Source organism: Salvia miltiorrhiza, chromosome 1 (genome assembly GCF_028751815.1).
Source record: "Salvia miltiorrhiza cultivar Shanhuang (shh) chromosome 1, IMPLAD_Smil_shh, whole genome shotgun sequence".
In the NCBI taxonomy this organism is placed as follows: Eukaryota; Viridiplantae; Streptophyta; class Magnoliopsida; order Lamiales; family Lamiaceae; genus Salvia; species Salvia miltiorrhiza.
This window is the reverse complement of record NC_080387.1, coordinates 41608459-41634247: the sequence shown is the minus strand read 5'-3', so window position 1 is coordinate 41634247 and position 25789 is coordinate 41608459. Positions and strand designations below refer to the sequence as shown.

General features: G+C 37.0%; 1 protein-coding gene and 1 long non-coding RNA gene across 2 annotated transcripts; one reads left to right on the top strand and one right to left on the bottom strand.

The window, feature by feature from the left end:
* Positions 1-3176: 3176 nt before the first annotated feature.
* On the bottom strand, positions 3177-3915 carry LOC131025214 (14 kDa proline-rich protein DC2.15-like). The gene has a single exon (XM_057954872.1). It carries the CDS (start codon positions 3760-3762, stop codon positions 3352-3354), a length of 411 nt encoding a protein of 136 aa, XP_057810855.1. The 5' UTR covers positions 3763-3915; the 3' UTR covers positions 3177-3351.
* A 9853-nt stretch (positions 3916-13768) lies between these two features.
* LOC131025207 (uncharacterized) lies at positions 13769-16642 on the top strand. Its single transcript, XR_009102114.1, has 3 exons — positions 13769-13893; positions 15747-15813; positions 16417-16642. It is a non-coding gene; the product is annotated as an uncharacterized LOC131025207 (long non-coding RNA).
* The last annotated feature ends 9147 nt before the right edge of the window (positions 16643-25789 follow it).

Below are 25789 nucleotides of genomic sequence, written 5' to 3'. Positions count from 1 at the left end.
GGCTCATCGGAGAGAGAGACAAAGAGAGTATATCGGTGACAGTGTGTCAGAGCTAAAGATTTAACTAGCAGCGCGGCGGGAGGATTAAGGTCAAAGCGATGGAGGCGCAACGTATAAAATAGGGTTTCAAAGAGAGAGAAAACGCGAACATAAGAAAGAGATAGGGGTAGATTGTAGTTTTTTACATAGAAGAAATAAGGGGTGACGGTAAGTCCGTCCCAAAATACTTAATTTTAACTACTCCCTCCGTTCACAATTTAAAGCCCCACTTTGGTGTGGGCACGGAGACTAAGAAAGCTGGAAAATGTGATGTGGATGAAATATAAGGGTAGTTGACTAAAGTAATAAAGATAGTTGACTAAAGTGATAAAGGTGTTGTGAGTGGGTCCACTAGTGATAAAGTGTAGTAAATATAGAATATAAAAATGATAAATGTGTTTTAAGGTGGGTCCATTAGTGACAAATGGTAGAAAATATAGGAAAAGAAAAATAGTAAAATAGTGCAAGCAGAATAGGGGCTTTAATTTGTGGACAAAAAATTAAGAGCAAGTAGGGCTTTAAATTGTGGACAGAGGGAGTATAATTTATTAAACTTATATTATTTTGTATAATTAATATAAAACCGCCTCTGTTCAAAATACTTTTCTTTGTCTCCTAATTGAGAGTCTCATATTATTACTCCTTATTTCCTCTTTCTTCATCAACAAATTTCTGCTATTATTTGCCTTTCTTTTTCTTTTTCTTTTTCTATATTCTTCTGCTTATAAAAATGTACACCTATAATTTATAAACACGCGCATAATGAGGAACATAATAGTAAGGGCATGTTTAGTAGCCCCTTGAGAATAAGCCAAGATAAACTAAATTTAAGGTATATATATCATAGATGAAATTAATGAGATTAATATTATATCATAGGATTTGATAGATAAGATTAAAATATAAATACTATGAATTATTTGTGAAGTGACTTAGATTAAAAAAATAAATTATCATTCTAACTTTAATTATATTAAATTAATTAATAAGTTTAATTAAATTAAAAAGAGAACAAAACACTGATAAAATCTGAGTTGCTGCTCAAGGAAGTAATTGCCATCGGACTCCCACGTCGGATATAAAGAGGAACAATGATTAATTTTACCCGCGGGCCCAACTTTAGATAACGGGCGTTTTTATTACCCATCTAGGATTAGGATATAATGAAGGGGACCTGATTGGGCGTGACATGATTGGGAGAATGAATTATCTTGATTTTCATAAAAAGTTACATGTTATCATTTTCTGATAATCATAGATCATACAAAGATCAATGGTTAAGATTAATAAGTTTTACTCATTCCGTTTTCATGAAGTTTTATTTGTCCTTAAATTTTTGTCCACCAAATAAAACTTTGTATTTTTTGTACTTTTTTACCCTCCCTCTTTACTTAAAATTACAACATTTGCCATTAATTATCCCACCCATTTTTCAATCCACTTAATTAAAGACCTAATTATTCCCCTAATTCAAAGGACAAAAGTGTATTTGATAATCTTCCTACACATACACAATATTGCTGCTACACCAAACTTGTAGTATCCCATCCATTTTTGAACCCACTTAATTAAAGTGTTAATTTTTTTTTTGAGAAGGAATTAAAGAGTTAATTATTCCCCTAATTCAGAGGGCAAAAGTGTCTATTTCATAATCTTCCTACACATACACAATATTGCTGCTACACCAAACTTGTAGTTGTCCATTCTTTTGTTTTTTTGATAAATTAACAGTATTAAATAAAGAAATTTAAAGGCCGTGCCATAGGGGACTCGAACCTAAAACCTTTGGCCTTAGACATTAAGGCCTTACCGCTTGACCAACACACGCACACAATATATTACACCCACTTTTTTTTTTTTTTTTTTTTCTTTTTTGATAAATTAACATTATTAAATAAAAAAATATCTATGTTGCACGGGTGCGAGGGGGCGGGTGCGGGAGCGATACGATTTGGGTGCGGGGATACGGATTTTTTAAAATTATAGGGTGCGATTCGTGAAGGATACGCCTGTGTTGTGTGTGTGTGTATATATATATATATATATATATCAAATATGATTAGTAATAAAGAGGTCCAGCTTAAAAAAGAAATAATGAGGGCCCAACTTTGAATAACTAAACCAGTCTAAAACAAAATTTAAAACGGCCCAAGCCCAAATCTCTATCCTGGGCTCAATTAATTAACTCAAACTCTATTTTTCTCTATCACACGCACACACTCAGTCACTCACAGATCTCTCTCTCTCTTTTTTCCCCTCTCTATCACGCACACACTCACAGATCTCTCTCTCTCTCTTTTCCCCTCTCTATCACACGCACACACTCACAGATCTCTCTCTCTCTCTCGATTTCACGCCAGAATCCGCCCGCAATCCACACAAAATTCGCCGCCGCGGCTCCTCCGACGACGAAGAACCGACAGTCGGCCCTCTCCCTCGCCCCCATCCTCATCTCCGTCGCCTCTGCTCTATCTCTCTTTCTCTCAAGCAGCAACACGACGACACACACTCACACAAACTGAAAACGCCGCCGCCTCTTCCCCCCAATATTTCCGGTGAGATTACCGCCGGAAACATCCCCTCCTTCCTCTATATCTCCCTCGCCACAGCCGGATTTGTGAGATTGGTGCACCCGATTCGCGAATCCGATTTTTTTTTTTTTTGGGGGGGGATTCGCCAGGTGGCGAATCCCGTGCGAATCCCACGCGAATCGCGCCTGCACCCGCCCCCCGCGCAAATCGGATACTGCACGGTGTTGATTTTGCGCGAATCCGTGGATCGTAGAAAAATATAAAGACCGCGCCACACAGGGAACTTGAACCCAAGACCTTGGCCTTAGGCATTAACCCCTTATTGCTCGGCCAACACACACACACTTATATACGAGCTGTCCATTCTTAATTCATGTGTATACGAGCTGCCTCAAAAAATTAAAATAATAAATAAATAAAAATTTTAAAAAAAATCACGTGTATACGAGCAAGCATTACATATCTATATATATACATACGTCTGACATGCATGCCTAAAATGTTAGCTAGTGTGAAAGCTTCCATGAGCGTATAGAGCAACACACTCATGATCAACTTCAGTTAAATATATAGTAGTATTACTGGTCATGATATAAAATTACCCACTTTCTTCAAAAAGCCAACATTGAATCTCAAATTGAATAATCCATAAACAACCACATTACAAAGAGAAGGAGCCCCTCAGCGCGCAGCTACTGCTGCAATGAGAATTAAAAACTAAATAAAAAAGGTACAACATTAATCGAAACACCGAACATTAATTGAGTAAAGAACTAGCTAATTAAGCACAAATGAAATCCTTAGGGAGAGTCTTGCCACAAGTGTTGATGAGCAAGCTCAATGAAATTGGAATGTTCAAGTTGATTCCAAGAATGTTAGCTTTCAATGCAGTGCAAAGGCAAAGGGCGGCTTCGAGATCCAATAGACCGCCGAGGGCTGAGCAGCAAGGGTGGTCCGGCGGGTTGCCTATTTCAGCCCCGATGCTACCATTTAGTAGCTTAGCACATATGCCTAGCTTTAGGGCATCCCTTGGGCAGTTCCCTTTTGCCGGGGTAGGATTAGGGTTAGGGTTAGGGTTCGGAGTTGGTTTCGGGTTCGGGTTGTTACAAATGTAACAGCCACTCACTAGGGAGAAGAACATAAGGTTAATGGTGAGAAAGAGGAGAGAGGAGGAGAGTTTCTTCGAATCCATCGGATCAAGAATTCTAGATAAGGATATTTTGCTTTTCTTGTATTGGTGGATTGAAAGATTCACTGTAAGGGTATATATAGAGATGGAATGACAGCAAGAATATGTTGGATAGGCAATCTTAATTAAGACATGTGAAACATTGGTCGGCAAATTTTGGATAATGCTGCAAACTATTATGAATTATTTGGTTAAGATAGAGATTTGAAGTTAATGTATTTGGATTTACTTAGATAGATATTGAGAGAATCAAATACATTAATTTTAATGGGTATGATATCTCTAACGACCCGACTTTAAATTTTGACTACTATATATCTTCACAGATCATTACTTCACTCACACACTCTCTAAGAAACTTTTTAGTAGGTCACCTATCATGAAATTGGAGTTTTTTCTACGGATCACTAGAAAAAAAATACATCTGGTTAGTATGTATATAGGGGCAGTGGCAGAGGTAAGACACCCTCGGCCGCCACCCGGTCAATTTTTTTTCCACAAAATTTCGATGAAATCTCGCCCGGTCAGGATTAAATTCCTTTATTTGTTACAGTTAGTATGAGTAACGCTTATCAAATTATTTAAGCTTTTTCGAATATACAGTTTCATACCTACATATATATTCTTGAAATTTCTCTATTTTTGGTGTACTTGGTTGATTCATATATCCCTCTGCTTCAAAGCATTAATAGGAATCGCTCGTTGTCCGTGTCTTGTGCACCGACGATCACTCGTAACTTCCTACCTCGGGCGTCCCAACATCTCTCTTTATGTAATATACGGATGAAGCCAAAAGAATATTTATAACAAATTTTTATACATATTACAATTATACACTTCTGTTTACGATAACTTATAGTATACTATACGAAGATCTAATATGGAACCCCCATATTTGTGTGGTGCCACATAATTATATAGCCAACGAATCTTTAGACAAAGATTTAGCATATATTGATATGTTTTTTCAATTCATATTTTATTGGTGCACATTTGACTTGTTGCATGCATTTTTTATATTTTAATTTGCATAAAATTTAAATTTTTGGCAACATTATAGTTATTTTTATTATTATTGCAATGCATCATTAAGAACACTCTTTCTGATGCAACGATTTAACACAAACTATATACTCCCTCCGTCCCAGAAATAATGGCCCGTTTCTTTTGAGCACGGAGATTAAGAAGTGTTGAATTAAGGAGATAAAGGGATGGGTCATGTATTTAAAGATGTTATTAGTAAAATTAATTGTTAGCTAATCTACATCAATTGAAGATGATGGCCCACCACCATTTCCCCCTCACTCTATCTGGCAAAAATCAGGCAACACCAGCACCGACCTTCTTCTTCAATACTCCGGCAAAAATCCGGCAACTTCAGCCGTCCGACCAACCTTCTTTTTTAGTACTCCGGCAAAATCAGCAAACCAAAGCATAATCAGCAAAGCAAAGCAGCAAACCCAAAAATCCCATCTTCAAAGCAAAATCAGCAGAGCAAAGCAGCAAACCCAAAAACCAACATGTTCCAGGATACTAAATTTCCTCTAGCAAACAAAATCAACAAAACACACACAGAGATCTCCTTCTTCCTCCCCTGCTCTCCCTTCCCTTCACTGAGATCGAACTTCTTATTCAAAACTCCGGCAAAAATCCGGTAACACCAGCCTCCCGACACTCCTCTGCGATTTCGCCCTCTGTCGCCGGTAAACAATGGATGTGCGGTGGAGGCGACAGATCTGTGTGTGTGTGTGTGGCGGCGATTCTGCCTATATCGAAAGAAGCTAGGGCTCGGCCCTTTGTGGTTGTTGTTTCCTCTCGGCGTGCTGTGGTTGTTGTTTCGTCTCGGCGTCGCGGTTGGGGGTGCTCCAGCGGCGAGCCCCAATCGCATGGATCTTCAGTGTCAAGGACGAACTCACCGCTCAGGTAACCGGACCATTGGCTTTTCGTCATCGCGGCGCATAAAGAACGGAGAATCGGAGCAAATGGGGTGGAGAAGCCGTCGAGAACCACAGGAAAGAGGCGGCTCACGGTGGAGATGCTGTCGAGAACCACAGGAAACAGGCGGCTCACGGTGGAGAACTACAGCAAAGATGCGGCGCCTCTTGAAGCAGGCGAAAAATTAGGATTTCCGATCAAAGAGACGAAGCGGCGGAAGAGAGAGAAATAGAGAGAGCAAAAGAGAGATGCCGTATGTGAAAGGGTTAGGTGAAAATTGAAGTTAAATTAGAACAATTAATTAAAGAGTAAGTAAACCCTAATTATTTCCTAAAAAGGAAATAAGCCATTATTTGTGGGACAACCTAAAGAGGAAAACAGGCCATTATTTATGGGACGGAGGGAGTATAAAAGCAAAAAACAAGCAAAATTCCCCAAAAGCTATGGAAGTTTAATTAGTGGATAATTTTAATCTCTTCATCTCTTGAGAAAGAATAAAACAAAATACATACAATTAACATATCGAAGATAAAGCCAAGAGAGAAATGCTTAAGAACGAGTAATCATTTTAATAGGTGTGAATGTGATTAAACATGCATTAGCGAGAATTGTGGTGAGGCCACAGGATGGATTTCTAACTCTTATTGCAGAAATCTGATTAAATTGGATTTGATATTTTGTTCACAAGATCAACCAATGGCAACAAAACTGTGCAGGCCCGTGACTTCATTTGCATCAAACTTCGTGTCACTCCAGCTGCAGAAATCTATTGGCTGTCCTATTTTATGCTTTCATTTCCACCAATTATCGCTGCAACAAAATTAACTTTCACAAATCTTTAGTGATAATATGAGATATGTGAAAAAATGTGTTACATCTTTTATGTAATATTCCTTCCATCAAAATTGTACTAGTATTTTTATAGTGGGAATTTTAATAAATAATTGAAACATGTGTATAAAATATTTTCCCCATTTCATAAAAATATAATTTTTTGTAAGTGGCACGTGCTTTAAAAAATATTAGATATATAAAATTATATTTTGAGTGTAAAAGGGGCACCATTTTTTGAAAATTAAATATGAAAATTAAAGGAATTGTGGTGGGATAAGTAGTGTACCAAAATAGAAATGTTCATGTTTTTGTGAAACGACTTAAATAACAAAATATTCATGTTTTTGTGAGACGGAGAGAGATAAAAAGAGACTCACAAAAGTTAAGTGAAAAATGGGACTCACCAAAATTAATATGTTAAATGGTTGAAATTTTTATAAATATTGACTGTAAACGGAGTTTTAAATATAAAAGATAATTTTCAAAAAGGGACATACTACCATTTTTGTGGATGGTTCAAAGTAGTAATAAGACTACAATTTTTGTATACTAGAGTATAATATATATACAGTTATACCTCTTTAAAGATTAGATCGAACAAGAACTTATTTTAAGATATAAATTATGAAATATTTTAAGTTCTAATTACATTGTAGATATTTATAGTGAATATTCATCACTTTGTTAAATGAACTCGTGGTCCTGAGTTCGAATCACATGTGGAGGTAAAAATTTCATTTTTTTTTCATTCATCATGTTTTACAGAGAATTGATTTGTCCACTCTCACAGGGAATGATTTAAATGAGAATTGTCATATATTATGAGAATGAGCATATGAGAATGAGAATTGATATGAATAAACTAATATATAGTGTATAATTATAAAAAGTACCCGAAATTTCAAAAAATCATGTTTATGTCTTAAAAATTATCTTCGGTGCCCAAAAGATTACGTGTATCGCCGAAGCACGCATGCTGCATATCTGACGTGGCATAAAAATCTGATGTGAAAGTCTTATATATTAAATTAAAAAAATATTAAGAATAAGAAGCTATTTATTTTTCGATATAAATGCTATAAGGGTGTTTTTACTAGTTTTCTTTTTTAATTTAGAATTACAAGAGGTATCTATTATATAATCAAATAAGTCACCCGCTCGCAAGCGGAAGAATAATCGCAAGTGAGATTGAATCCAAGACCTCTCATAAAAAAAATGTCTTTAAATGCCTCAACTTTGCCATTTAAGTTAGGCCTCAATGACAATATTTTTGCTAGGTAATTAACCCTAACATGATCATATTTAATTCTCAGTATATTATATAGGGTTAATAGCCGGAAAATACACGAACTATCACGAAATTTGCATATTGCACATCACCTTCAAAACTAGCCTCAGAATACATCACCTCTTAATTTTGTTGCAAATTGCACACGCGTTGACTACCACCTTGATCGGTGTTGACGTGGCTCCCGGAATTTTCAGACGTGGACTCACCGGCATTCAAAACGACGTCGTTTTAAATGAGTATAAATTAAAAAAAATGGAAAAAATCCCCAAATCTCATCTGTACCTTCTTCCCCAAATTTTGTTCTTCCCGTCTATACCTTCATCCCCAAATCTCCTAGGTCTTCAAGTAGGCGTCTTTAAGGTTGGAGAGGGCGGCCTTGGCGGTCGGCGTTGTAGGGGAAGTGGGCCATTTGGAGCTCGGCGTAGGCGGCCTTGGCGGTGGATGGTGGCGAAGAGCTTGGCGACGAAGTCTTCCATGGCGGCGGGGTTCCTGCAGTCCTCCTTGGCTTTCTCGGCACCCTCAGCCTCGAATTGACGCGACTCGCAGCAGCGGAGCTTGTCTTGAGGGATCAAGAGGCAGAATCCTCCTGGGTTGGAGGTGTCTTGAGCCAAAAACCAGGGGGTGGGGTTTTGCTGCGAAAACCCTAGATCCGAAGCGGGTTGTTCTCGCTGTTTCTTCAGGGGCGGCGGCGAGCCATCGTGGCTATTGCCATGAATTGAGGACGGAGCCATCCTTGGAAGTGCACTGGAGAACCTTTGAATCGGAAGGGGAGGCCGTCCTTGGAAGGGGAAGGGGAAGGAGAAGCTTTGAATCGAAAGGGGAGGCCATCCTTGGAAGTGCACTGGAAAACCTTTGAATCGGAAGTGCACTGGTTCAGCCTTTGAATCTGAAGGGGAGGCCGGTAATGGCTCGTCGGATTCTGGAAATGGTGACGGCGGCGTGGTGGACCGCCTAGAGCAGGAAGAAGGCAGTGGAGAATGGCTCGTCCAATTTTAGGATTTCTTTTTTTTTTTTAGAAATTCTTCAAAATATCAAAACGACGTCGTTTTGCACACGTGGCTTGCTAGCGTGTAAAAAAACCACGTGGATGTCCATGTCATCGCCGGTCAAACTTAAGAGTTGCTGGAATCTTCGTCGTGTGCAATTTGCAACAAAATTAAAAGGTGATGTATTCTGAGGCTATTTTTGAAGGTGATGTGCAATATGCAAATTCCGTGATAGTTCGTGTATTTTCCGGCTATTAACTCTATTATATAAGTATATCGTTTACATTCCTTTTAATTGTAGCTCGCGTGCAAGCAGCTCGATATTAATAGCTCGAAATCGATCTGAGTTGAGGTAACCTTACTTCGTAACATTTTAATTTCCAACATCAATCAAGATGAAACTCAACAATTAAATTTGATTATCTAATTGAGCACCTTCACATCCAATTTTCCAACAATATTAACCAAGATTTAAACGCACATTGTGTGAACTATGGAAGTGTATATTACAAAATTAGCGAACGACAAGTTTTGAGGGGATGTTGGGCTGGTAGGTTAATAATTCGGGCATCCCGTGACACTTAGATCCAGAAATTAGGTTACATACTGGATAATTCCAACCATGCAATAATTTCAAATTGATTTATTTAACCAATTGAGGGCTTAATTAGTTCCACTTGCATATATAACTATATATACATTTCATGTCTAATGATTTCCGGTCTCACAAACCCACGGGCTGTGTAAATTAATTACAAAACCGGTGTTGGACTAATAGTTTAAGGTTAAGATTTCTATTATAATTACGAATGAATAATTAAATTTAATGGTTGCGTGTGATGGTGGATTCAAACTCGAAACTTTTGGCTTCAAATATTAACTACTATATTTATACTATATATAATTACACTAGACTAACATATATACACACAAACTTAAAGTTAAGAATGAATATTGTCATTGTGTTATACATTATTTCATCTTAACCCTTTTATAGATATACATAAGCATACCCGCTACTCCCACTGTCACTGTGTTAGATAGATGAGGCGTTCTCTTTGATAGAAATGGTGGAAGTTAATTATACCTCACGAAAAAATTGGTTTTTTTGTTATTTTGATTCGTTCTCAATAAGTGCGGTGTTTCAAAATATTTACAAAAAACCATCTAAACAATGCATTTATTTCATAACAAATCAACATTGAAAAATCTCTCTTTCTCCACTTTATACACATTTATCAACTACTTATTTATTAAGTACACCCCAAAGCACACCATACTTTTGGTGGATGGAGAAAGTACACATGCCCTTATATTTTCAGCCTCGTTCACCCCAACATGTATTTTAATTATTTTTTTGATTTTTTTCATACACATCACACAACCATTTACTTATTTGTTATCCTCTTCCGTGTACCACATAAAAATAGTCACTCTTTTTCATGATTTTAGTTATTTTGTTTTAAGTTCGTATAAATACGTTGTTGTATAAATAAATTTGTGAAGTTATACCAACCGTGTAGGTCATAATAAAATAACATTCTTGTAAAAGCATATATAGTCGAGTGCTGGCTTTGCAGTGGTGTTTAACGTTTTATCAGTAAGTAGAAAAAGATTAAGATAATACGAATGCATTTATGTATATATAGAGTCAACAATTGTGTTTTTAACGTTTTATCAATAGGCGGAAAAAGATAAGATAATACGAATTCATGTGTGTGTATACATAGTCAGCAACGTACCTTTTATGAATAAGTGGGAAACGATAAGATAATGCGATGTATTTGTGTGTATATATAGTCTTCTTGTTAAATAGTTCGACGGTTTCAATCCGTAATAATACACCCATATATGTACAATGCATATATAAACACAATGCATATATGCATGATGCACCATAAATATCAATAGTTGCAACGTATACACGCAACTCAACTATTAAAAACTTAATTAGAGGCCGTTGTGTGCGTGTTGGCCAAGAGGTAAGGGGTTAATGTCTAAAGGTATTGTGTTTGAGTCCCTTGTGGTGCGATCTTTTAATTTCTTTATTTAATATTGTAAATTTATCAAAAAAAAGAAAAACTTAGAGGCCGTTTGGTTCAATTTGGAGAAATGGAAATGAATTAAGAAAGAGAAATGAAAGAAAATGAAAAGAATGATTCTCAATTTCAATTTGTTTGGTTCAATATTATATGAAAGGGAATCGATTACCTTTGATGCTCTTTTCAACTTTTGGTTCAATAAATGAAAATTATTTTTTTTAAAAATAATAATAGAAGTAGGAGTAGTGGTAGTGGAGGGATAGAAGAGAAATGGGATTGAAATCCAAGTAGGAATGACGAATGAAAATAAAGTAGAAAATGGGGAAGTCATGGCGGTTTCTCCACCCTCTTGTACGTCACAAATTCCATCAAACAAAGTGTCGAAGAAACTATGAAATAAAAAAGTAGATAGTGGATTAATTGATCATGTTTGAAAGTCTTAGTAATCGATCGGAAATACAGTTCCCCAAATCGCGACAAATTTGGAATAGAGGCAAGAATTTAGGAGGGTTTAACAACTTTAATTGTTGCGGGTCGATTTTACCCTTAATTCGAAAAAATAAATAAAATTACCGCGTATTTATTTTTTTAAAAGAGAGGCAGAGCAAGTTGCAAAATCCAACCCACGCTGTAAATTATACTCCATATTCCCTCCGTCCGTCTACGGAATATCTTCCAACGAAGAGATAAGGCTTCACCAATGGGCATTGTTAGAGTATTTATATACTCTAAGTTTTGTTGTCATTATGTAGAACAAAAGAAGTATCTTCTGGAGTTTCTCAGAATGTCTCTTGTTGGGTTGCTTCTTCAGTCTCTTGTCTGGCAGATTTCTTTCCCTGCGGGTTTTTAGTTTGAGATAGGCTTGGGCCTTCAAGTTTGCTAAGGAGTCTTTATACCTAGGGCTTTTATGAACCCTATTTAGTGCTGCCTCATGTAATCCTTTCGATCAGCCGCCGCCTGGAGCCTGCAGTCCGCCAAGAGTTGAGCCCGATAAGAGCCCAAACTTCTTCTAGGGTTTGGCTATATATTGGTGATGAAGGGAATTCGTTTTGGCTGCTGATTTTCATTCTACTCTACTGATTATTAAGAGTATTTTCGTAGCCTTATCAAGAGCATACAATACATGTAAGTGTGTTCTAGTTTGTGGCTTATTTCTTTTGTAAGCGTGGATCGTGGGTTTGTTCTATTGTGTTTACGATTGCTCCAGCCTGTTGGAGTAAGTTTATTTGTTGGGTTTAAGCGTTGAATGTGTAGCATTCAAGCTTAGGGAGTGAGTTGTTAATTTACTCTCAATTATTCATCTTGGTGGAGGTTTGGGAAGATATAGAGGCTAGGGAGAACGAGTCTTCGCGTGTAAGTCCTTTGTATATCTTATCATCACTAGTGGATAATTTACCCTGGGCGTGGCCCCCCAGACGTAGGTGTGTTATCACCGAACTGGGTAACCATTGTTGGTGTTATTGTGTTCTTCATATTTTCTGCACAGTTTCTGTTTGTGTCTCTGCCAGAGTTTCTGGTTGAGTCTCTGCACGAGTTTTAACTTACTAGGTGTGCGAGTTTATATGTTCTTGGATAGGCGAAACTTTCAATTGGTATCAGAGTGGGTCACCCAAGTTATCGGTGCTGATCCTGTGCATCCGCCACCTATCCTATCGCTGCGTTCGATGGCTACCCACAGAGAAGGACAATATGCTTCCAAACGTATCTCTGCCGATGTTACAACTGCCGGAGATATAGGTACTGATTTTGATGTTGTTGCTTACTCTGCCAAGATCAAAGATGTTCAAAATTCTGTTGTTTTCAATGTTACGGCTGATGAGGATACTGACAATGATGATGAGGAATTTGATGAGAACTACTTGGCTGACAATTATGAGATGTTGTATAAAAAATGTTTGGCAACGCTTGAATTGAACAAATCTCTCTCCTCGCGACTTAGTGATGTCTCCAAAGAACGTGACGAGTTTAAGGATCTTTCTGAAAGTCTCAAGAAAGATATTGCCGTTTTCCCACAAGATATGGAATTGAAGATTGGCGAGCTGGAACATCATCAGAAACTTGTCAGAATGATGAACACGGGTACTGACAAGCTTGAAGAAATTCTGGAGAGTGGTCAGAATTTTAACAACAAAGCGGGAATAGGTTTCGAAGAAAAAAGAAGGATTCCCAAAGCCGATGTGTAATACCCGGGCTTTTGATGACGTGTTTAATTTCTTGAGTTTGAGTAATTAGGGTTTAGATCCCTTGTTTGATTTACTTTGTAAAGAGATGAAGAGTTATATGAAGTTTTGTTGTTATATTTTAAAAATGTTGAGATGTTCTTTTGATGATGTGAGAATGATGTGAGATTTTATATCCGTATTTGAGTTTGAGTATTCAAATAATTCTAGATAATTATTTGAATGAGAACGGTGAACTCGGAAGTGAAATCTGAGTCCGTTAAGACGTTTTTGAAATTTTTGACTTTTTGACGATGAATAGTAAAATACGGCTATTTCGTCTTTTTGTCGACTTTCAAAATCTTACGTGCACGTCGTCGAGAAATATTCTTAGTTTTTCGATACGAGTCCAATAATGAAAATTTTTATTTTTGGACGACGAGTGAATAGTAAACCGGGATTTCTCGATAAACGAACCGAGCTCGTTTATCAGAATTTCGAGAACGAGCTTGCGTTTTCTATATTTATATGGAATTACGAGTGTAATGAAAGTGAGTAGAGGTTGAGAGGGCGAGTAACGAAGAGTATGGGTTGTTAGTCGTTAAAACGAGACGAGACGAGACGAGACGAGACGAGACGAGACGAGATATTTAACGACTAAATATCTAACCCTACCCCACCAAAACCACCCCCCAACCGCCCAAGTTCAGTCAAACACTCTTAACTCACGTTGATTTTCAGCCCACACACAACTCACACACACTAACACCTAAAACACACACATCATTCACGCATATACCATTTTTTAGCTTGAGCTCAAGCTTTTGAGCTCCGATTTGAGCACCGAGATGAACGCCGATCATCTTTTCGATCACGTATCTAAGTAGGTAAGATCTCTACCTACGTTTTGATGGTTTTCTTTTCGATTTTCGTCGACGTCGAAAAACGTCGATTCTCGACTTTATTTTGAAACGACGTCGGATCGTCGTGAAATTTTAGTATGTTGTTCTTGGGTAGATGTTGAGTATGTTTAATGAAGGGAGTAAGAACGGAACGAACCGTAGCTATGAAACCCATGAGGGCAGCCCCGTTTTTCACATATTAGCTTGTCTTTCGATTTTTGTTTGATCGTTTTGACTTGATATTTGTGCTTAGGGGTATGCTAGAATCGATATATATTAAATTCGTATTTTTCCAAGCACGAAAATTGTATAAATTTTTAGAGTATGATTATTTAAATTCGTGAAGTTAGAGACGTTGCATAATGAATATTATTGCGTATATGTGTTCTACGATATCACATGAGCATGCTAATTGATTTACAATTTATGGATGGTAATTGTTGAACGAAATTAAAACTGGAATTCTGTCAAAATTTTACAGCAGTTTCAAGCTTATGTTTCGATGAGTTTTCATTGCTTGATGGCTCTGAAATTTTAGTATGTTTATCTATGATATGTGTATTTCGTTGCTGCAAAATTTCATGTCTTTTGGATGATGTTTGCTATTTTAAAGATATTTTGAAAAATCCTTGACAGAATCTGTCAACTATTGGTAGACTTCACAAAAACGTTTATATCTATTAATCCATGAAGGATTTTGCATCACCGTTTTTTTTTAAACGAAACTAGACTTCAATACTTTTCTAAAAACATAAGATTTCAATTTTTATGACCTCTGAAACAGAGCAGTTTATTATTTCAAAAATGCCCTGTTCTGCTGTCATATTTGTCCAACAGTAAAAGTGTATGAGTTTCATTGTTTATTTGGCAGATCATATGAACGTTTTCTCTTGTGAAATTTTAACCAAATCTTCAAGGATACCTTTAGTTTTGGATGATTAAATTTGATGGAATTTTATTAAGGTTTGCCTTGGTTTCTAATGGCCTAAACAAAATTGGCAGAAACTGTCAATCTTTGACAGCCTGCACTAAAAGAGCAATATCTCCAAAAACCTTTAACCTTTTTGGTTAACTACCATTTTTAGAGTGAACTACACTTCATGAAGTTTTTGAGATCAATTGGTATGAGAGTTTATGATGATTGAGTTGGTTGTTATGAATTTTTAAAGATGACACAAAAACAGCAAAACTTTCTAGAAAATAACTTGATTATATTTGTTTTGATGGATGATACGATATGACTAAATGGTGTGAGTTGTGAGAGTTATGATTAACGCACATAAATGTTGGTATCTGACACTCGAACAATTGGTGTCGAGTATAAATGATAGTTTACTGATAAAGAGTTTTGATGATTTTGAATTGTTTGGTTTGCGTTGAAAAGATGTCAAGATGTTAAGTTTTGAGTCGAGAGACGAGTTCACGTAGTGAGATTCACGCGTTGAAATCTCGTGGTTGACATTATATATGAATAGGTCATGCCGAAATTTTTAGTGAAATTAGGATTTGAGCATAGTCAATTCTTGTTGACCCGTGACTCAAATACATGCCTAATGGATAGTTTAACTTCTAATTGGTTAATTAGACGAGATGAGAGCGAATAGATCTGCTAAGAAAGTGGACTTTTCGATGTGTTAAATATTTCTTTTAATTGAAGAGCTGCTAATTATAACATAAGGATGTTATAATTAATGAGTAATGACGAGAGATAATAATTGTTATATTGATTAACAATCAAGAGAGATGAACATTAGAGATACTAATGTTTCATAAAAGAGATTAGATTATTGATCGAGGTTTCTTTTATAACTTCTCATCAATTCTTCATAACAATGAAGGTCCTTTTGGGAAGTAACGACTTGAGGGAGAGAGTGACGTTACTCATTGATACAGAGACACAACGAGGTGGGCATTACTTTTACTATACGTATATAGAGATCCCCTGCGTGTCGTAGGCCTCTTATACGAATGAATGCATGAGATGATTTAACTGTTAATTTCAGTTTTATATATCTATCAAATGAGTTTAATGTTACATTTGAGCAAGTTATTTCGTTACAAAATATTTGAGTTAAAGTTATTTCAAGTATTGTCTTGCCATAAAATGTTTAAATTTTAGTATGATATCTATCTGCTTTGGCTTTGCCAATGATGAAATCGAATTCGGGTCCTGAGCAGTTGATAGCTATCCTGCCAGGGCTAGTGTATACCAGTGACCGTGAGTCATCTAGCGGGTTGGCCGGTCAAGTGACCGTGAGAGGTGGCCACCTCTCCGGCACAAAGTTTCAGATATGATAGATTACAAAAGAACTTAGTCTGATCAGACGAACTTTAAGAATCACAAATGAACTTAGTAAGCTTGGGCATTTTTAGCGAAAAACTCCCTTGCTGTACTGATTATGATGGCATGACAATTTACAGTTTTGAAGCATGTATTTTTATACCTAGGCATACGTGCCCACTGAGTGCTTTTGTACTCAGCCCTGCATATGTTTTCTAAATGTGCAGGTTGAGCTGATGTGATGATGGTGCTGCAATGAGCGGAGTCTCCAGGGTTGTTAATAAATAGTTAACCTGTCTAGAATATGTCTTCATACATATGTCTAGCTACTTTCCGCTGCAAGATGTTGTTGATGTTATAGTATGTTATGTCATACTTTGAGTCTTAAGAGAATGGTTTCATATGATGTATAACTTGATTAATGATATTAATTAAGTTTTATGCTGTCTTTCATAGACTGTTTTCAATTGAGTATTAATGAATAAAAATGACGAGTTTTATTAAGATGAGTAAGTTTTACGGCTATAAATAACGCCCCTTTTCTTCCCCTTCTTCTTTAACCCCATCCCTAGTCGTGGATCACTCGGCCTAACTATCCCTAGTTAGGGCGGGCTGTGACAGAGTGGTATCAGAGCGAAGGAAAGCTCTGAATTAGAAGTCTTGAGTTTAGTCTAGAATGAGTCACTAGACTAATAGTTATTAACAACCATGAGCTCAGCGCACCATCACACCAGGCTCAACGAGGTATGTAAAATTTCAAAGTTTATTTGACGTTAAATTTTGAAGAGCATGATGTTGAGGTTATATGATGAGTTATGATGTTACACTTTGAAGATGCATAATTTGAGTTTGAGGATGACAACATGATTAATAATGAGTTATTATGTTGTAAGAGTATGATGTTGATGTTACATGATGAATCATGAGAGAGTTTATATCATATGATGTTATATGATTGAGGATGCATAATTATGAGTTATGATGTGATGTATTTGAGATGTTTTGTGATGAGAATTGTTTGAGCAGTTGTGATAAGTCACGATGATTTAGATGAAGGAATCTAATGTCATTGTTAAGAGAGATTTTCTACTCAGTAGAAGGATGAAATGAGAACTTAGAGCTAAAGCTTGAGAGAATTAGCAATTGCTTTAAGTACTTGTTGGTATGAGTTATGAGTTATGAGTTTGAGTTATGAGCTTGAGTATAATAGCATGATTAATGATGAGTTATTAGCATGCTGCAATGAGATATTGTACGATATGTTTGAGATGTTTTGTAACGCGAGTTTTGCTCACGCAACCTGAATGGTACTTGAGAAGGTATCATGAGCCATAGTCTTTGGAGATGGCTTTTAGAGAGAATTGTTTGAGTTGTCTTACTGAGTCGCGATGATTTAGATTAAGGGATCTAATATCATTGTTTAGAGAGGTTACCTACTATGTAAAGATGGGACGAGATGAGAATTTAGATGTTTTGAGCTTGAGTTTTAAGAAAACAGTACTACTTAGTAGGAGTTTTGCTAAGTTATGTTTTGTTTATTTCTGTTGCTGGAGCTAAGTAGAGTTAGTTCCTAGAGTCACCTTTAAGTTCTCCTTATAGGTTGGCCAGGACTGTTGGCATTGCACGAAAGTGGACTGCTGTGAGATCGAACTCAGGGAAGATCGGATACGAGGACGAGGCATACAGTATGTGGTACAGAGATACCCTAGCAGATTTTCAAACACATGTTCATAGACTATGAAAGGATGAAAGCCTTATGGTTGTTACTAGACTGGATGGCATCGTGCACCTAGTCCCCGTGCTACCAATCGAGTGGTAGGATTGAGCAAGGAAGAAAGCCACTCAATATGATGGGACATGTCGTCTTGAGCATTGGACCCACAGGAGATGGGATTTGTTACAGATACCCAGATTTTCTATGCGGATCTACTGACCGGATGCTTGTTTTCTACCAGGGACTCTAGAAGAGTGTAGTAGATATCGAGTCAATCCTTGAGTATCAGTTACCAAAGATGATAAAATGATAAACGATAATGAGGATGAGAAGTAGCCGAGGAGGGCTAGAGTTGATGAGGATGAGAAGAGAAGTCGATGTAGGCTAGAGCTAAGGATGATCTTGAGAGTATGCGCGGTACACCCTCGTTTTTGATTAGTTGCAATTACATTGCGATGTATATAACTTACTTAGTAGATACTGGTACTTGAGATTTTGACATGATGATAGATAAGCATGCGAATTTAGTACCCTACTGATGTTAAATAGATGGATGTTCCTAGTGTGCTAAAGTAGCAACTAGATGAGTTAACTGGTAGCAATTACCGTAGGAGGTCCAGACCGAGACATAGTACTATTAATGGTGTCGATTTAGAAGGGACATTACGATAAATACTATGGTTTTTGTAGGGTTTAAATAACCCCTTTATGTAAGCCCTCTAAAAAGAGGCATTCTACTGATGGATATATTAGGTTGACCAGAGTGGTCTTTTTGTTAGCATTTCGTGAGTGCTTATTGCCTTACAGATGAATGTTAAGGTGACCGTGAGGGTTTCCTTAAAGTTGAGTTAGTAAATTGAACTTGAGTTTCGAGGATGCTTAGAGCGTTGGTCGAGTTGAGTTTTCCTTTTGTGATTTCAAAAATGCCTCAAAGATGTCATCAAGAGTGTGATGTGAAGGATAGGCGGGATAATACTCCGCCACCACCACCGCAACATGAGAGGAGAGTAAAAAAATATTGAACTTTCGAAACAAGCGTCTAGAACATAGGACCCTGAGTTTAAGCTTTTAGCTTGCTGGTGTGAACTTAAGTTTTGTTATGTATAGTATGTTGAGGGTTTAGAAGACACAGAATTTCCAAGTTCGGGATAGTATATCCCGTGTGACTGGGGAGTGATTATGTTGGACCTGGCCAGTCCGCATGATCCAAATCTCAGTAGACGTGTTTTGGGTTTATAAACCCACGTGTTTCAACTTTTGGTTGAAAAGCCAGATGGGTTCTTACTCTAGGTCATTTTTGTTCGACCTGGTAGTTACTTCATTCTACCCTCGGGTCATTCATTTGAGTCTCTTGAACAATTTGTTTTGATGTCATTCTAGGGTTGAACCCTTACAACTTTTGAGTTATCCTAGTAGATTCTTTTGATGTATAAGACTAGTGAGAGGCACGTCAGAGGACTTTAACACCCGAGCAACTGGTAAACTACACCTGAGAACAATTGAAGACTACTCTTGAGAAGTATGTACCGAGGAGTACACTAAGCAGCGAGAGGCTGATTATCGAAGTTTGATGCAAGGAAAGAAATCGGTTGTAGAGTATAATCGAGAATTCTGTGAGCTATCACGATATGCTCATCAGAAGATGGATACTGATGATGAGATGTCTGAGTTTTATGTGCCAGTTTAAGGCAGAACTTTAAGGTAGTATGGGCAAGTTATTGGATGCACCAGTTAGAATCCTGTTTAATACAGGAGCCTCGCATTCTTTAAGTGTTTGAAGCATGTTACCTTCAAACTCGAACCAAAACGAGCTAGTCCCAAGTTGAGAGTAATCACTCCTGTAGGAAGAGCTACTACAGTTTCTCACATGATTTCTAACTTAGAGCTTGAGTTAGGACCACTAAAGATGAAAGCAAGAACCTTGCACTTAATGCCTATGTGGAACGTAGACATTATTCTAAGGATGGACTGGTTAGCAGAAAACTTTGCCCCGATTGATTGTAAGAAGAGACAGATAACTTTCCAACCACCTGGGAAGGAACAGACATGTTTTCACGACATTGATAGAAAGAAGAGAATTCCAATCATTTCGGCACTTCAGGCGTCGAAATTGGTAAAGAAGAAAGGAGCACAAGCTTACCTAGTTTACTTGAATGATGAAGGAGAATCAAGTAAAAACTTTGAGGATGTAGTAGTGGTAAGGGAATATAGAGATGTATTTCCCGAGGTCTTACCAGGATTGCCACCAACAAGATAGTTGGAGTTCACTATCGACCTAGAACCTGGATCAGCACTAGTGTCGAAGACACCCTATAGAATGGCGCCTAAGGAGCTACAAGAGCTGAAGATTCAGCTACAAGAATTGCTCGAGTTAGGTTTTATTAGACGTCGTGTATCCCCGTGGGGAGCACCAGTCTTTTTGTCAAAAGAAGGATGACACGTTGAGAATGTGCATAGATTATCGAGAGCTGAATAAATTGACACTCAAGAACAAATATCCTTTGCCGAGGATAGATGACTTGTTTGATCAATTACGAGGAGCGAGTTTTTTCTTGAAAGTTGACTTGAGATCATAATACCACTAGTTCAAATTTTGACAGGAGGATACACCTAAGACAGCTTTTCAAATGAGGTATGAGCACTATGAGTTCATAGTTATGCCATTCGGTTTTGACGAAGGCACCAGTAGTTTTCATGGATCACATGAATCGAGTGTTCCATCAATAACTGGATAAATTTGTCCTAGTTTTCATAGATGATATTCTCATCTATTCGAAGAATGAGCAGGAGCGCCAAAACATTTGAGAACGATGTTGGAAACGCTAAGAGTTGAGAAGTTTTTTTTTGCCAAATTCACCAAGTGCGAGTTTTGGTTGAACGAAGTAACTTTTCTAGGACATATTGTATCATCCGAAAGAATTAAAGTTGACCCCGTCAAGGTACAAGTTGTACATGAGTGGAGATCACCAACTACGCCTAACGAGATTCGCAACTTTTTAGGTTTAGCAGGATACTATCAGAGGTTTATTAAAGGATTTTCCATGATAGCAAGACCGAGAAAAGAAGTTAAGTACAATTGGAAAGAGGAGTGTAAAGAGAGTTTTTAAGAGCTTAAAGGAAATTGACTACAGCACCAGTGCTGCTAGTCCCGGAAATGGATAAAGAGTATACCATCTACACAGATGCGTCAAAGAATGGGCTAGGATGTGTTTTGATGCAAGAAGGAAGAGTTATAGTCTATGCATCACGACAACTTAGATCCCACGAGATAAATTATCCAATGCATGATTTAGAGCTTGCAGCCGTTGTGCATGCCCAAAAAAAAAAAAAAATTTGGAGACATCATTTCTACGGAGTTAGATGTGAGATTTTCACGGACCACAAAACTTTGAAATACTTTTTCAAGCATAAGGATATTAACATGAGGCAAATGAGATGGCTCGAATTAGTAAAGGATGTTAACTGCGACATTAATTATCACCCTAGCAAGGCCAATGTAGTAGCCGATGCATTGAGCCGAAAAGTCTCGTCAAAGTTAGGATGTCTTCTCACGAGAGAGGATGAGCTTATAAAGGACTTTGACAAGATGAGGATAGAGATGATAAAACCACCAGGGACGATAGCGAGTATTGTTGAGACGATGCCTAGTTTGAGGAAAATGGTGATTGAAGCACAAGGAAAGATGAGACAATGAACAAGTTACGAGAAAGGATAAGAGCAGGAGATCTCAAGAGTTACAAAAAAAAAAAAAAAAAAAAAAAAAAATCAGACAATGCTATCTTATTTGAGGGGAGAAGATGCATTCCCCGCGATGATGAACTTAAGAATACGATCATGAGTGAGACTCATGACACGCCTTACACCGCCCACCCAGGAGGCACACAGATGTATCAGGTTGTGGAAAAAAAAAAGAGATTTTTGTGGGACGGAATGAAACGAGACATAGCTTTGTTTGTAGAGCGATGCTTAGCTTGTCAGCAAGTGAAAGCATTACACCAACGACCCTATGGGAAGTTAAAACCGTTGGAGATTCCCGAGTAGAAATGGGATCACATAACGATGGATTTTGTGACAGCTTTACCCAAAAGTCAAAGAGAAAATACAGCAATTTGGGTGATTGTAGATCGACTAACAAAATCTGCACATTTCATACCGATCCTAATCGCGTATGGACCAGATAAGTTAGCACAATTGTACGTTCGTGAGATTATAAGATTGCTTTGAGTACCGGTGTAGATCACCTCAGAGAGAGATCCAAAAAAAAAAAAAAATCATCACGTTTATGGATGAGTTACAGAAAGAGTTGGGTACAAGGATGAATTTTAGCATAGCAAACGATAGAAGATATGATAAGAACTACTATCCTTGATAGAGGAGTACATCGGGAGAATGTGTTGCCACTAATTGAGTTTGCCTATAAGATGTGAGACAAAGTATCGAGATAGGAGACGAAGTTTTCTTGAAGGTTTCACCCTCAAAGGGGATGAATAGATTTGGAGTTAAAGGACAGCTTAGACCCAGAGTTATAAGTCCTTACGAGACATTGCAAAAGATAGGTCCAATAGCGTATAGGTTAGCTTTGCCACCTAGCTTTGGAAATGTGCATAACGCGTTTCACGTGTCACAATTGAGAGGATATATATTTTCGACTCAAACCATGTGGTTTACTAAGAAGAAATGATCTTAGAACCAGACTTGAGTTATGAAGAGAGACCTCAGATGATGCTAGATCATAAAATTCGGCAATTGAGTAATAAGTCGATTGCATTGGATAAGGTCCAATGGAGATATGATAGTTAGAAAAAAGTGGAAAGAGAGCTTGAGGATAAGATGTGAGAGAAGTACCCGAAACATTTACAAGAGGTACAAATTTCGGGACGAAATTTATTTTAAGGGGGAGGGTATGTAATACCCGGGCTTTTGATGACGTGTTTAATTTCTTGAGTTTGAGTAATTAGGGTTTAGATCCCTTGTTTGATTTACTTTGTAAAGAGATGAAGAGTTATATGAAGTTTTGTTGTTATATTTTAAAAATGTTGAGATGTTCTTTTGATGATGTGAGAATGATGTGGGATTTTATATCCGTATTTGAGTTTGAGTATTCAAATAATTCTAGATAATTATTTGAATGAGAACGGTGAACTCGGAAGTGAAATCTGAGTCCGTTAAGACGTTTTTGAAATTTTTGACTTTTTGACGATGAATAGTAAAATACGGCTATTTCGTCTTTTTGTCGACTTTCAAAATCTTACGTGCACGTCGTCGAGAAATATTCTTAGTTTTTCGATACGAGTCCAATAATGAAAGTTTTTATTTTTGGACGACGAGTGAATAGTAAACCGGGATTTCTCGATAAACGAACCGAGCTCGTTTATCAGAATTTCGAGAACGAGCTTGCGTTTTCTATATTTATATGGAATTACGAGTGTAATGAAAGTGAGTAGAGGTTGAGAGGGCGAGTAACGAAGAGTATGGGTTGTTAGTCGTTAAAACGAGACGAGACGAGACGAGACGAGACGAGACGAGACGAGATATTTAACGACTAAATATCTAACCCTACCCCACCAAAACCACCCCCCAACCGCCCAAGTTCAGTCAAACACTCTTAACTCACGTTGATTTTCAGCCCACACACAACTCACACACACTAACACCTAAAACACACACATCATTCACGCATATACCATTTTTTAGCTTGAGCTCAAGCTTTTGAGCTCCGATTTGAGCACCGAGATGAACGCCGATCATCTTTTCGATCACGTATCTAAGTAGGTAAGATCTCTACCTACGTTTTGATGGTTTTCTTTTCGATTTTCGTCGACGTCGAAAAACGTCGATTCTCGACTTTATTTTGAAACGACGTCGGATCGTCGTGAAATTTTAGTATGTTGTTCTTGGGTAGATGTTGAGTATGTTTAATGAAGGGAGTAAGAACGGAACGAACCGTAGCTATGAAACCCATGAGGGCAGCCCCGTTTTTCACATATTAGCTTGTCTTTCGATTTTTGTTTGATCGTTTTGACTTGATATTTGTGCTTAGGGGTATGCTAGAATCGATATATATTAAATTCGTATTTTTCCAAGCACGAAAATTGTATAAATTTTTAGAGTATGATTATTTAAATTCGTGAAGTTAGAGACGTTGCATAATGAATATTATTGCGTATATGTGTTCTACGATATCACATGAGCATGCTAATTGATTTACAATTTATGGATGATAATTGTTGAACGAAATTAAAACTGGAATTCTGTCAAAATTTTACAGCAGTTTCAAGCTTATGTTTCGATGAGTTTTCATTGCTTGATGGCTCTGAAATTTTAGTATGTTTATCTATGATATGTGTATTTCGTTGCTGCAAAATTTCATGTCTTTTGGATGATGTTTGCTATTTTAAAGATATTTTGAAAAATCCTTGACAGAATCTGTCAACTATTGGTAGACTTCACAAAAACGTTTATATCTATTAATCCATGAAGGATTTTGCATCACCGTTTTTTTTAAACGAAACTAGACTTCAATACTTTTCTAAAAACATAAGATTTCAATTTTTATGACCTCTGAAACAGAGCAGTTTATTATTTCAAAAATGCCCTGTTCTGCTGTCATATTTGTCCAACAGTAAAAGTGTATGAGTTTCATTGTTTATTTGGCAGATCATATGAACGTTTTCTCTTGTGAAATTTTAACCAAATCTTCAAGGATACCTTTAGTTTTGGATGATTAAATTTGATGGAATTTTATTAAGGTTTGCCTTGGTTTCTAATGGCCTAAACAAAATTGGCAGAAACTGTCAATCTTTGACAGCCTGCACTAAAAGAGCAATATCTCCAAAAACCTTTAACCTTTTTGGTTAACTACCATTTTTAGAGTGAACTACACTTCATGAAGTTTTTGAGATCAATTGGTATGAGAGTTTATGATGATTGAGTTGGTTGTTATGAATTTTAAAGATGACACAAAAACAGCAAAACTTTCTAGAAAATAACTTGATTATATTTGTTTTGATGGATGATACGATATGACTAAATGGTGTGAGTTGTGAGAGTTATGATTAACGCACATAAATGTTGGTATCTGACACTCGAACAATTGGTGTCGAGTATAAATGATAGTTTACTGATAAAGAGTTTTGATGATTTTGAATTGTTTGGTTTGCGTTGAAAAGATGTCAAGATGTTAAGTTTTGAGTCGAGAGACGAGTTCACGTAGTGAGATTCACGCGTTGAAATCTCGTGGTTGACATTATATATGAATAGGTCATGCCGAAATTTTTAGTGAAATTAGGATTTGAGCATAGTCAATTCTTGTTGACCCGTGACTCAAATACATGCCTAATGGATAGTTTAACTTCTAATTGGTTAATTAGACGAGATGAGAGCGAATAGATCTGCTAAGAAAGTGGACTTTTCGATGTGTTAAATATTTCTTTTAATTGAAGAGCTGCTAATTATAACATAAGGATGTTATAATTAATGAGTAATGACGAGAGATAATAATTGTTTATATTGATTAACAATCAAGAGAGATGAACATTAGAGATACTAATGTTTCATAAAAGAGATTAGATTATTGATCGAGGTTTCTTTTATAACTTCTCATCAATTCTTCATAACAATGAAGGTCCTTTTGGGAAGTAACGACTTGAGGGAGAGAGTGACGTTACTCATTGATACAGAGACACAACGAGGTGGGCATTACTTTTACTATACGTATATAGAGATCCCCTGCGTGTCGTAGGCCTCTTATACGAATGAATGCATGAGATGATTTAACTGTTAATTTCAGTTTTATATATCTATCAAATGAGTTTAATGTTACATTTGAAGCAAGTTATTTCGTTACAAAATATTTGAGTTAAAGTTATTTCAAGTATTGTCTTGCC